The sequence below is a fragment of the Chenopodium album genome, chromosome 21 (assembly GCF_948465745.1).
Source record: "Chenopodium album chromosome 21, dcCheAlbu1.1, whole genome shotgun sequence".
Taxonomy (NCBI): domain Eukaryota; kingdom Viridiplantae; phylum Streptophyta; class Magnoliopsida; order Caryophyllales; family Amaranthaceae; genus Chenopodium; species Chenopodium album.
The window spans coordinates 5,242,636-5,255,890 of record NC_137854.1 but is presented as its reverse complement, the minus strand read 5'-3'; the positions used below and the strand labels follow the sequence as shown (position 1 = coordinate 5,255,890).

At 29.8% G+C, this 13,255-nt stretch overlaps 1 protein-coding gene and 1 long non-coding RNA gene across 2 annotated transcripts; one reads left to right on the top strand and one right to left on the bottom strand.

Annotated features, from left to right (window-relative positions):
• Positions 1 to 980: 980 nt before the first annotated feature.
• Positions 981 to 2,640, bottom strand: LOC145602892 (uncharacterized). The gene is made up of 2 exons (XR_014104639.1): positions 1,773 to 2,640; positions 981 to 1,715 (listed from the first exon to the last, which is right to left on the bottom strand). It is a non-coding gene; the product is annotated as an uncharacterized LOC145602892 (long non-coding RNA).
• A 774-nt stretch (positions 2,641 to 3,414) lies between these two features.
• Positions 3,415 to 4,431, top strand: LOC145602752 (uncharacterized). The gene has a single exon (XM_081658915.1). It carries the CDS (start codon positions 3,415 to 3,417, stop codon positions 4,429 to 4,431), a length of 1,017 nt encoding a protein of 338 aa, XP_081515041.1.
• The last annotated feature ends 8,824 nt before the right edge of the window (positions 4,432 to 13,255 follow it).

Sequence of the window (13,255 nt, the reverse complement as noted above, 5' to 3'; positions counted from 1 at the left end):
GACTGAACTCATCTGAACTGAACTGAACTGAAATGAAATGAAATGAATATTTTATAAGAGAAGGAAATCAGGAGCTGAAATGAACTGAACTGAACTGAATTAAGCTGAACTGAACTGAACTGAACTGAACTGAACTGAACTGAATTTCAACGTAAGAGAACAGACCCTTAATGCTCTTTAGTTTGATTTTCACACACGTTCTTTAGAATTATGCTTGATGTTCATTAGATACATAGTGTGCATTGTGTATACTTCCTCCGTTTTGTTATAGTTGCATCAGTTTGTTTTTTACACTATTCATGTGTTTCACTTTGACTAGTTTTGACGATTTATACATAAACAAAAATATAGTCATGTGGGTTCTTGTTAGATTCGTCTCGATTTTTACAATTTTTATATCTAAAATTTATAATTTTTACATATTGGTAATCAAAGATATTAACGATTTAAAACATGCATCAACAAGCGTGAAAAGAGAAGTGTCGCAACTATATAAAAAAAAAACAGAGGAAGTGTGTCTTTACTAATAAATTATTGCGTAAAAAGAAAAATATATGGATCTGATAACATCGATATGATTAAAAAATAAATGTCTAAATTGTACCTCAAACCAATTTAAATCAAACCCAAATGTGATTAGCCCTAATTAAAAATTTTCTGATAGTTTATTGCCAAATTGCTAATAGGTTAGAACAACGAACCGACTTGTATTGACTTGACTCGTCCATTCCAAATATGGTACGACTTGAATGAAAAAAGACTCAAGTGGCACGACACCACTCAATTTTTAAGAAAAACTAGTTCAGCTTATACAAACACTAGACTTAAGTACATGTGAGGAGTGAATGAGTGTTTTACGGTTGAAAAACACTTAAGACAACTTTTGTTGGAAATAGAAGTGGAAGTAGTACGTGATGGGTTGCAAGGATGAGAGTATTATTGCATGAAGTGAATTACATTACATTGCATGGCTACTCCTACTCTTATTTATAGTAGGTGTAAATCGGTTCTTTCCACCGACATACTACTAATCCTTTACTCTAGACCTTTCTAGGTGACTTAACATTATCTAGGACTTCCCTCTAGGCTAGATTTTTTCTTAGATTTTTCCTAGATATTTTCTTAAGCCTATTCTAGAATATTGTAAAATAGCTTTAACTAGAAATTATAAGATTTTTCTAGATTAGCTATTAGCTTATTTTTAACACTCCCCCTTAATCTGAAAAATCTTGTACTCTAAACTGTACGTCGTCTTCTCAAAATATTCTTTCGGTTTTGTTGATGCTCTTGTCACCAACGGCCTCTAATGTTGTTTCTTCTTGTTGTCACCGACAACTTCTAATCTTGACTTTTCTTCTTGTCATTGTGTTGGTACTCATGTTACCAACCTTAATTTTGTTGTTAATTTTGGTACTCGTGTTACCATCTTTCTAACTGATCTGATGCTCGTGTCACCAGAGATCTCCCAAATTCTCCTTTCGAATATATCTCCTTTATTTTTTCCTTTTAATTTTGGTGCTCATGTCACCAAATATTTCTGCTAATGCACTTGTCATTAGCAACCTCTTATTTTCTTCTTCAAAACAAGCTTTCTTCATTATCTTCCTTGCCAAAATTGGCAATTTCCACATCAGCTTTCTTGAACCTGCAATTCTTTCCAACATGGCCGAACTTTTTGCATATCCAACATTGTGCTTTTCCTTTGAAGTAGCAATCTGCACTATCATGGTTAGTTCTCTTACAAATTTTACAAAATAATTTATTCTCCATACCTTTGTATTTTGGTGAATCTTCTTCATCTTCACCCTCGGCCTTCTTCCTGGACCCATTTTTCTTGATTTCTCCTGGTTTAAGAGAAATTTTTGCTGCAAGCGCGGTCTCCATCATGTCTTCATCATTACTTTGACGATTTTTTTCTTTGTTCATGGGACTCCAGAGATCCCATAAGTTGTTCAACAGTTATGTTGGATAAATCTTTTGTTTCTTCAATTATTGTAACTATATTATCAAATTTGTCATTTAATGATACTAGAATTTTCTTCACCATTTTTTCATCCGAAATTTCTTCTCCATATGATTTCATTTGATTAACAATCTCGATAATTCTTGAAAAATAATCTTTAACCAACTCATTATCTTTCATCTTTAAATTTTCAAAATCTCTTCTTAAAGATTGAAGTTTGATACTTCTCACCTTGCTATCTCCCTGGAACTCTTGTTGTAGAATCTCCCATGCCTCCTTTGTTGTATTAGCCCTCATAATTCTTGGAAAAATGGTATCTTTCACCGCGTTTTGTATGAGATATAATGCTTTTGCATCCTTCATCCTTTCCTCCTCAAGTCTCTTCCTTTGAGCATCACTTAGGCTGCTTTCATCTTCAGGTTCATTATAACCTTTGTCGGCATAGCTCCATAGTCCATATGACCTTAGCATCGTCTTCATTTTAATTTTCCAAAAATCATAACTTTCTCCCCCAAAAGTTGGAATGGGAAAACTCACATTGTTATTGGCCATTATATATTATGTTGTGTTTGGGATAATATGTGTATGATATTATAGGAAGGCTATGGGTATTGTGGCTCTGATACCAAATGTTGGAAATAGAAGTGGAAGTAGTACGTGATGGGTTGCAAGGATGAGAGTATTATTGCATGAAGTGAATTACATTACATTGCATGGCTACTCCTACTCTTATTTATAGTAGGTGTAAATCGGTTCTTTCCACCGACATACTACTAATCCTTTACTCTAGACCTTTCTAGGTGACTTAACATTATCTAGGACTTCCCTCTAGGCTAGATTTTTTCTTAGATTTTTCCTAGATATTTTCTTAAGCCTATTCTAGAATATTGTAAAATAGCTTTAACTAGAAATTATAAGATTTTTCTAGATTAGCTATTAGCTTATTTTTAACAACTTTAACCATATTAATTAGCATTGAAATATACGAAATAAAATTTTAGAAGTAATTGTAAAAGTAAGAAATTAAGCTTGTATACATGTAAGGTAACGTAAGTACCAAACAACTCATAAGTAGTTGATTTTTAATTATATACTACTCCGTAGTTTATAAAGATGTACACCATATCAATAATTAGTTAATTACACATTTACACCTATATATATCAATTATCATTGATTGATTAATAATTGAACCGTTTATTATACGGAGTATACACATCTAGATCTAGACGTTAGACGACATTTCCTACCTTTGGCCAAGTCTATGTAAGCGTAGTTATGCCTTAAGCTAAAAAAGTAAAGTCAACGCTAGACTTTTTCCTCATTTCTTCCTAATTGGTCATTGACTTGGAAATAAGGAACCATATATCAATGCAATAAACCTCCTTATTTCCTTCAATGTCTAAAACATTCCCAAATCCATAACTATCCAAAAAAACATTCATACCTCAATGGATCATGAGCAAGAAGATCTTCAATTCTTAGGCTTGTTTGGCATATGCAAAGAGTCAATCAATATCATCTTCAATTGGTCCAAAATATTCACCAAGCTCACCCTAACCTTGATTATCCCCCTCTCTTGCATTTCTCTAGCCAATGATGGGTTTTCGACCTTCATATCTGGCAAGATCATTAACAACGCGGCCACCTTAAATTACATCCCAGAAGGCACCCCAGCTTATGACAAGATTTCTAACATGATCTCCTCTGAATGGACTACATTTTGGCTCATCAAACTTGCTTACCTAATATTCCTCCTTATATTTTCTCTCCTATCGACCTCTGCAGTTGTCTACACAATCGCGTGTATCTATACAGGTAAGGAAATCACTTACAAAAAGATCATGAGTGTGGTCCCTAAGGTTTGGAAGAGACTAATCATCACTTTTTTATGGAATTTTGGCATAATGTTCGTATACAACTTTATTTGGGTTATAATTACGATGATAGCTATTATTATATGGTTCTTAATAATTTTTCCAAACGGTGATTCTCTTGGAACATTAGCATCATCCATACTCTTGATAATATACCTTATTGGGTTTGCATATATTAGTGTAATATGGCAATTAGCAAGTGTTATTTCTGTATTAGAAGACACTTATGGGATTCAAGCAATGGTGAGGAGCAAAAATTTGATCAAGGGTAAAATGGGAATTTCAACAGCAGTGTTCTTGATCTTCACATTTTGTTTGGTTGGGATTGAAATGTTGTTTGAGAAATCAGAGGTGATTGATTGGACAGTTGGAATTGGAGGGAAAATTTGTTATGGAATATTGTGTTTGGTGTTGTTGACTTTGTTATTTTTGTTTGGGCTTGTTGTTCAAACTGTTATTTACTTTGTGTGCAAATCTTACCACCATGAAAACATTGATAAATCTTCTTTGGCTGATCATCTTGATGCTTATCTTGGAGATTATATTCCTTTAAACTCTAAGAACATACAATTAGAGGAATACCATGTGTAAACTTGTAAGTTTTTGTTTTCCTTTATCTGTAATAATTGTAATTCATGAGTGTATTGGAAAGTTTTTCGTGTAACATATAATCGATTTTGAGTTTAGCAATACCATTACAATTTGGAGTACATTGGAAAGTTCTTCGTGTAATTGTATGGATACTTCTTGCTGGAAATCTATGAATTTGTAAACATATTCTTTGTTAATTTTTTAAATTTAGTACTCATAGCTAGTATTTGTACTATAAAGTACAAGAATATGTGGAACATGCTTTGGAGTGATTAAGACTACAATATATAATAATATTTTTCGAGTTGGGTAGAGATAGTGGCATGATTAGTGTTTGGCTTAACAATTTCATGTTTTGTTAAAGAAAGAATCTTTGAAGAGATCAAACTTTGTAATACATATAATTCACTATTTTTTTTTCCCCAAAATTTTAGAAAAAAAAAAAAATGAAAATGACCATTCTAAATTTATTTAGATGTACCATTTATTGTCAACAGCTATTTGTGTCAAAATTTTGTGACATCAGATCACATAAGATATGGAGTAAGATTGAATAGAAATGGCAATGCAATTATAGCAGACACACCAAATGTTTAATTAATGTAGCATGAAAAACCCACATGAATTTTTTCCTAAAAAAATAAAATTCCACATGAAAATTGCATTATTAGGTTTAGGTCACATGATTTGTAAATGTAGCATGAAAAACCCACATGATCTTTTTTTATCTATCTACGCAATTTCGTTCTCAAATGAATTTCCTAGTAGGATTGGGATTTAGGAATAATTGAATAGAGCATATTTATTACATGATCAAATTCTTATGTCATATCGTTGTAACTTGTAAATAACATTGCACGTAGCAGAGATGCATCAAAATGAATTAATGATACTATAATTGACCTAAAATCATGTCTCCACGGTCACAAAAAAAATCTCATGGATTCTTTTTTTGAAACGAGCAATACTAAAATATATACGAGTACTATGTGATTAATGTTTTCGTTAAAATTACGCTTCTGCAAAATAAAAATACAAGTTCTAATGAAAAAACATTTTATTTAGTGCAATAATTCATCTTTGGGTAGAAGCAGAAACTTGAAATATTGAAGATGGGCCAAGGCCCAATGGATAATGCTATCGCTGTATATGCATTGATTGGGCCTTTGCAAGCATTTTATTATGGGCTTTCTTGTATAACTTTCTAAAAACCCAATTCAAAACTTGCCCAAAGTTGAGCCCAAAAATAACAAACTTCTGTTTTTTTGGTGGGTGGGTGTGTGACTATGTGAGATAAGAGGTCCACAAGACCACAAAAAGATTAATGCAACTGGATCTCCAACTCATATCCCAGTCATTCCTGGTAAGATAAACTCATAAAAGTGTGCAGACTGTCCACAACACACTTGAAAGTACTTTAGCTTTAAATCGATTTTGTACTCGGGTACACCTTAACACGAACACCTAAATAAAGATAGGAGTTCGTGTAAGGTGTACCTTAAGAGTAAACTTAGTTAAGCACTGGATTTAAGATGGATGTTCTCGTTCTTAAAAATATGGTGGTTTTTGCACGGAAAGACTTAATGATTAAAAGGACATATGACTAATTAAGACTCCCTCCGTCCCAAAAAGAACGACCCATTTGGGTTGATTACGCGGGTATTAAGGAAGTTAAGTAAAAAGAAATAAAAGTATATTGGAAAGATAAATTTACATGGGGTTTGTAAAAGAATAGAGAGAGAAAGTAATAAAATAACATGGAAAATCAAATTTTTATATGAGGAAGCTAATTTTGCACAAATATTGTAGCAAATTGGTGGGTGTTTTAATGCAAATGGGTCATTCTTTTTGGGACAAAGTTTTGGCCAAATGCGTCGTTCTTTTTGGGACGGAGGGAGTAGTAACAATATATTTTTTTTTTCCTTGACAAGGGTAAGACTAAGAACAATTAATGGTAGGTCTCGTATACAAAAAGTTTTGTATTACAAAGACAAAATGCTCACTCAAATTATACAAATCACTGTTTGAAAATGCAATAAGATGTGTGGATTATTTAAACTTATAAGAGTAATTGCTTGAACATTTAAAACTCAAATTGAGCTTTAAGTTATAAGTTAGCTAATCAACTTGCCTTATGCTATTGATTAACTTAATAATGTATATATAAATTCTTCTACGTAGTATAGAGTACTACATTACTAAATATATTTCCCATTAGCATTTACTAATTAGTTAATGTAAATAGATTATAATCAATGAAAGAGTGCTTCATTATTTTAACTTTAATTTTTATTTCTTGGATCATCTAATCTGATATGAGTGATATCTCTCTCCATGTGATTGTTATGCCCTTAAAGTACGGGTTAATGACATGTGAACAATTTGATTAAACGATAACTTAGACTAATCAAGTTTTGGTTTCTATACTTAATACTCTACTTAGTCTACTAATCAAGTAATTAAAGCATATAATGTAATAACAAAGCACGGTTGATCACTCAGTGAAGACAATTATATTCCAACTAGATTAATTAGGTACGTAGGCCATTTAATTGTTAAATCAATGATATGCAGATGCGACAACTTTTCTAAATCTTATTAGTTGAATCTTGGACCAAAAATTAACATATTATTGTTGGATGTTGATTTTGATGATCTGATTCATATATTTGAATTTTGGACCAAATTAAAAGTTAATTATTTGGCTTCTAGAAGTCAGTTGTATGTGGTCGTGTTACATGATTTAAGTAGACTACATAATTTTGAATGCTATGATGGATTTTGTTAAGGTTAGTTTGAATGAACCCGAGTGCCGTATCATCTTAATTATATTAATCGTGGTTTTCTGAATCAAATAGGATAATATTGTAGATGAGGTTTGAATCATTTCATAGATTTCGAATTTCGATTACAACATTTGAAGATTTTAAATTAAACTAACTAATCTAGTTGACATCTATCTTTAAAACTATTGTTAAATTGATAACCAAATATATTTCCATAACTTTGTATTGTGTATTTGAAACAAAGGTTTACTGTGACAGATTGATGCATGGTGAGACTAGCTAATAAGCTAAGTACACATACACGACTACACGAGGTCTACTAATCAATAGTATGAAATAGCTGCATGAAAATTATTATAATTCACATTTTTTTTAATTTTGTTTTTTTGAAAGCATTATAGTTCACATTTTTGCTTAATTAGTATGAGACTAGGATTAGTAAATAGCTTGAAGTAGAATTTTCAAACCCTAATTACATTGACAATTGGGTCATCATGTGGTAATTGTATTGGATATATTTGAGTTTATCATTGTAAATAAAAATTGCTCCCTTAATAATCGAAAATATATACAACTCATTTTCAATTTCACATATACTATATGTCTATATTAGATCTAAATTATTATTATTATCATGTTGACATGAATTGATGTTAAATTGGTATTGAAGTAATTACTTTTAATCAATAAAAATGATTTTTAATAACAACTTTTTATTAATAAAAAATAGTTTATTTACAAAAAATCAGATGAAGAAAACATAATCTGTAATTCATACAAAAAAGGTTAAAAGAGGCCGACCGCTACCATCAATTGTGTGTGTATGTCTTTATTAGTCTTTGAGAATATATTGATAACGAATTACTACATCTTTTTGTTTGTTTCAACTTTCATCTTTCTTTTTTAATGGAAGAAAGTAAGACGTCTATCTTATTGTTTTTAAGATTTCGTGTGCTTCTTATCCACTTATAATGACCTAATTTATCTTCCTACTTACTAGAAGCTCAAATTCTTTGACCACAACTTCCTTACTTAATAGCCATGCATGTTCAATATGCATGTACAGTTATAATTTAGTGGACCTTTTATACTTATTTATTTCTCTTTAATTATTTTTGTCATAAACATTTAATTTGTTAGAACATAAAACTAATTATATATGTTGAAAATTCAACGCATTACATATATAGTGAATGCAATGTATATCCAAGATCCAACCACTGAAATATAAATTTTAGAGTAATGTTATTGTTATAAAGTTTGCCATTTAATTATTAATAATTGTACAATTGTCAATATAATAAACATGTAAGCTAAGATGAAATCATCAAGGAAATTGAACAAAGACCCCGTTCTCTTCACCTTATTTTTGTTAAAGTGAAATTATTTTTAGTGATACAAAATTATATTTGCTGAACTTAAAATTATTTTACTAAACTGAAATTATTTTTGCTAAATTGAAATTATTTTTTTTTTACTGGTTTTCTATTATAATTCTTCTTTGAGAAAACTGAATTCTACTGAACTGAAATTATTTTTATTGAACTGAACTTAATTTTACTGAATTAAAATTATTTTTACTTAATATTATTATTTTAAGGTGAAGAGAATAGGGCCAAAGACTATGACACATTTGTACCCAAAAAAAATTATGACCATATCAAACTAATAATATTGAATTATTAAAAACCATACAATAAATCATAAAGCATACATATACATTGATACATAGCGTATACATACTTGTATAACAGCATAACTATACCTTTATATTGTTAGTCAATATTGATAATCATATACGTGCTAGTGATTGATCGATCATGCAAAATTATTCTTAATTTTTTTTTTTTTTTTTTTTTTTTTTGTAATTGTCAAATATGTTAAATCATCAAGTTTGACCATAGTTACCTATGGCTTAGCTTGTTGATGTATGTAGTGGAGAATGATTAATTGAAAAATTGAAGATAATCCTATAGTAGCATGTCTGATGAGATCATATTCTCTAAAAATGATAAGGATGTTTTAGGTTAATTATTTCGAGTTCTATAGATCTGTCGTAATTCACAACATTTCAATTGTAGTAAAAAAACCTTAAATTACAATTATTGGATCCTGAATGAATTAAAATTTTGGATTGGCCTTAATATACACCTCAATATAGCACTATTATTTAAATTTGATTTTTATGAAGATATATTTTTTAAAAAATTAATAAATAAATAAATAATCTACATAAGAAATAATACATCAAACACTTTTTTAATTCCTTAATTTAAATTACTCGTATTAATAACTCTTAATAAATTACATTTGGTGTAAATGTAATTAATTTGAATACAAATTTTAATATATTCATGCCAAATATATCTACTACGAGTAATATTATTCTATCAACATTATAACTTATATATAGTACGGAGTATTCCGTATATCATTATTAAAGTTTTGGTTACGATACAACCTAAGATCATCCCAATGTCTTTGGAACAAAGGATGTTTATCATGCCACTAGAGCCAAAAGAAGTTTTGGTTATAAAGTGGTAATTCAATTATATTGGTGATAGTCGGCACCAAAACCTAACAATTCCAAATTTCCACGACCTAATTTTTATAAAATTGCAAAATTCCACAATGTTTATATAAGCTTCAAGTTGAACGTGCTAATCCAATTTGTTTTGGCAAATTAGTCATCTTCAATATCTGTCTTTTATTAGGACCATTTCTTTTTGTTTTTATGTTTGTTAGTCTCCTCTTTTTCTCTTTCCTATTGTTTTTATATGCCTTCCCATGCATATATACTAGCTCTTATGAAAGTGGGTATGTCCAATTGGTTGTTATCCAACTTTATTAGTAAATTATCGCTACATCTTCATGTGATTTGTCTTTTGTCATTTTACGAGAATACTTGCTAAAGTTTGATATCTCGATTTTACTACGTACAAAATTTGTCCATTATAATGTGAAAGGTACTGTATAATTATCTTTTTGCCCATGATATAAGATTTATACTCGTATACAAGCAATATTGTACACTATAATTTAACATTATATTATACCAAAATTGAGAGTAGATCGAGATAACACATATGTGGGCACGTAAAGGTGCAGAGACACTTAGCTTACATTGAATTCATTGAATTGAAACAAAATCCCTTCAGTCTACTCTAGAAAAAATGAACTCGCTTAAGGGTGCGTTCTATTCATCTGATTTTTACTTATCTGAACTTATATGAACTTATCTGATCTTATTAGAACTTATTAGCCCTTATAAGAACTTATTTTAGTTATAAATTGAGTTTGGGTAGCCCTAATTAACCCTTATCACAACTTATCTGAATTGATTTTTCTTGAACTTATCTCATCTGAATTTATTAACCCTGATATGAACTTATTTTTCCTGAAATAAGTGAAAATAAGGTGAATAGAACATGGCCGAATAATACCTGTATTTGATCCCCACTAAAGGATATTTCAAATTTCGTCATTAAGTGCCTAAGTGGAGATCAATATAGATATGTCCCATTTCTATGCATGTGTAAGGTTTATTTTAGTTCCCCTCCATTCATCCTTATGTTTAGCCTTGATGCATGACATGATGTCCTTGATTTACAAATAAAATAATATAAAATAAATTAATACTAGTAAATAAAAAAAATCCAAAAAATAAAGACAAAGTTGTGGTCAATTTGATTGATGTGATGAGAGAATTAAACGGAGCTATCAATATGGGCAAATAAAATGGTATCATATATTAGCCAGAAACAGAATATGGTCTTTTATGATTATCTTTGACTGGTCTAGAAGCTTACCTTACCAAAACCCAGAACCTATTCTATTTCTAACCCTAATTTCATGGATTTCAGAATCTTTTTATAACTACCGATTAGTGTGTACTTGGACAATTCCAACTACAAATTGTACCCTCACTTATCCACCTTGACTAATTTCGCAATTTTAATCTTAAAATGAGTAGTCAGTCTCTTAAAAATTTTGTCAAACAATACATTACACACAACAACGAAATAAGTAGAAGAAAAGACAGTAATGACGATTTTTAGATGATACACATATGTTATATACTTATATGATTTTAAAAAAAAGTTATAAATGACATATCATGTGAACGGAATATAATATTCTCTAATTTTTAACTAAATAAACTAATTGTCGTCTACTGAATTATTCTCGTATTCTCTTTGTTCATAATACTCTTAAAAGATCTATCTTTCTTTTTCTCTAATTAAATTGGTTGTTCAATATTTCCGTCATTCCGTATCAATTTTATTCGTGGTCCGGCAAGCTGGAATTATGCTAGTCATATATGCATTCAAGAATATGACGTGAGCCCGTCAAACAAACACAAAAAAATGACATGAGACATTATTGTTTTGTTACTTTTTTTTTAACATAGTTACAAAGTTTTTGGATTAATTAATATCTATTTTGAAATGGATAATTGTTACATTAGGCTATTATCTAAACATTTAATTGCTTAGTTCAATTTTATTTGTTTAGTTCAATTTTTTAGTACATACTTTTAGCTGTTTATCAATAAGAAAAAACACTAAATTAGTATGCAGCTATTTTGAAAAAGTTTACGGCTAATTAAATAATATAATACTCCTATCAAAGTTGTTCATGTATTGTTTTTCCACACAAAAAAGGTAGCATAAGTCATTTAAGTATTGATTCATATAAAAATGTAGTAATTATGTTTGCAACATCATAGAAGATCAAACTATATGAGAGTATGTATTAAGATATGGATGTCAAATTGGCAATCAATTTGTAATGAGGAGTGATGTTTGATGAAAAAATATAATTTAATTTTTTCAAGTTATCTTTTGTGACTCTTTACACACCTAAAAGGGATTTTTTCTGTATGATTGGACTCACGTGAGTCCGTTCTACACAATACTTTTCCAAAGGGAAAAGAAGCGATTTGTTTGCACTAAGATAATGCATTGCTAAATTTCTGCTGATAATACATTTTCTCTTTTATTTGTTCCCATTTTTTTTTGACTTCTTTTCCTTAGCACTCATTTCTGTCCCCAAATAGTTCCCAACTTTTAACCATTTTAGGGAAAAGTTCAAAAGATGTATGTGGAAAAGTGTGGGTAAATATTATTTTATATAGAAAAAAAGTGCAATGTGCGTGAGTGTGTGTGTTTTTTTTAAATTTATTTTTACTACAGTACTATATATGCTTTATGCAACAATTAAAATATTCATGTTGCCCTAATATCATTTTCATCTTAATAGGATTAGGGTTTTAGTTCTACATATAGTAATATAAATGAAGTAGGAATAAATAAATAAATTTCCAACAATATATTAAGAAATATGTTAGTTTTTAGCACTTGTATAGTTGTATGTATAGTGCACTAAAATGAGAAGAAATAAGATAAAAGTGTACATTAATAAAGTATTATTAAACGGGCTAAAAACTAAAACATTCCATTTTATTTTCTAATTCGTATTAAATTTACCAATATATAGCATCCAAATAAAAATTCAACTCCTCCAAGTATGCATGCATGTTAGCATATGTACTCCTTATTATGTTATTAGTATAGCATAGCTTCCTAATACGTACCTTTAATTATGTTGCTCATAGCTTAAATAAAAATAGGTAGTTATAAGTTGAGCTAGATATATATAGTTTGTCCTTATTAGATAATGCAATTAATTATGTAAATCGTAATGATTTAGGCAAGGAAATTTATACTCTCTTTTGTTGCTATATGCTAATCAAACAGTACTATTTGTTAAATCCATCAATCTTTCATGCTCCATAAATTATGCAATGTTGATTTGGATCACAATTTGGGTGGGTTAGCTTTCCCGTTTTATTGCTTCACTCATGAGTTTCATGACCCCCATTAATCACTCCCATCTCTTGGCCCTCCACATTATCTTTCATCTCTTACTCTCTAGATCTTTAATTTACGATGTCATAAATATTTTTTTAGGTAAGGAGAAGGTATACAAAAATCCCTTTTAATATGAGGCCGGGGGGGAGTCACTTGAATCTTAAC

Excerpts from the sequence above, each read along its gene's own strand:
- LOC145602752 (XM_081658915.1), top strand. The coding sequence starts at position 3,415 with ATGGATCATGAGCAAGAAGATCTTCAATTCTTAGGCTTGTTTGGCATA.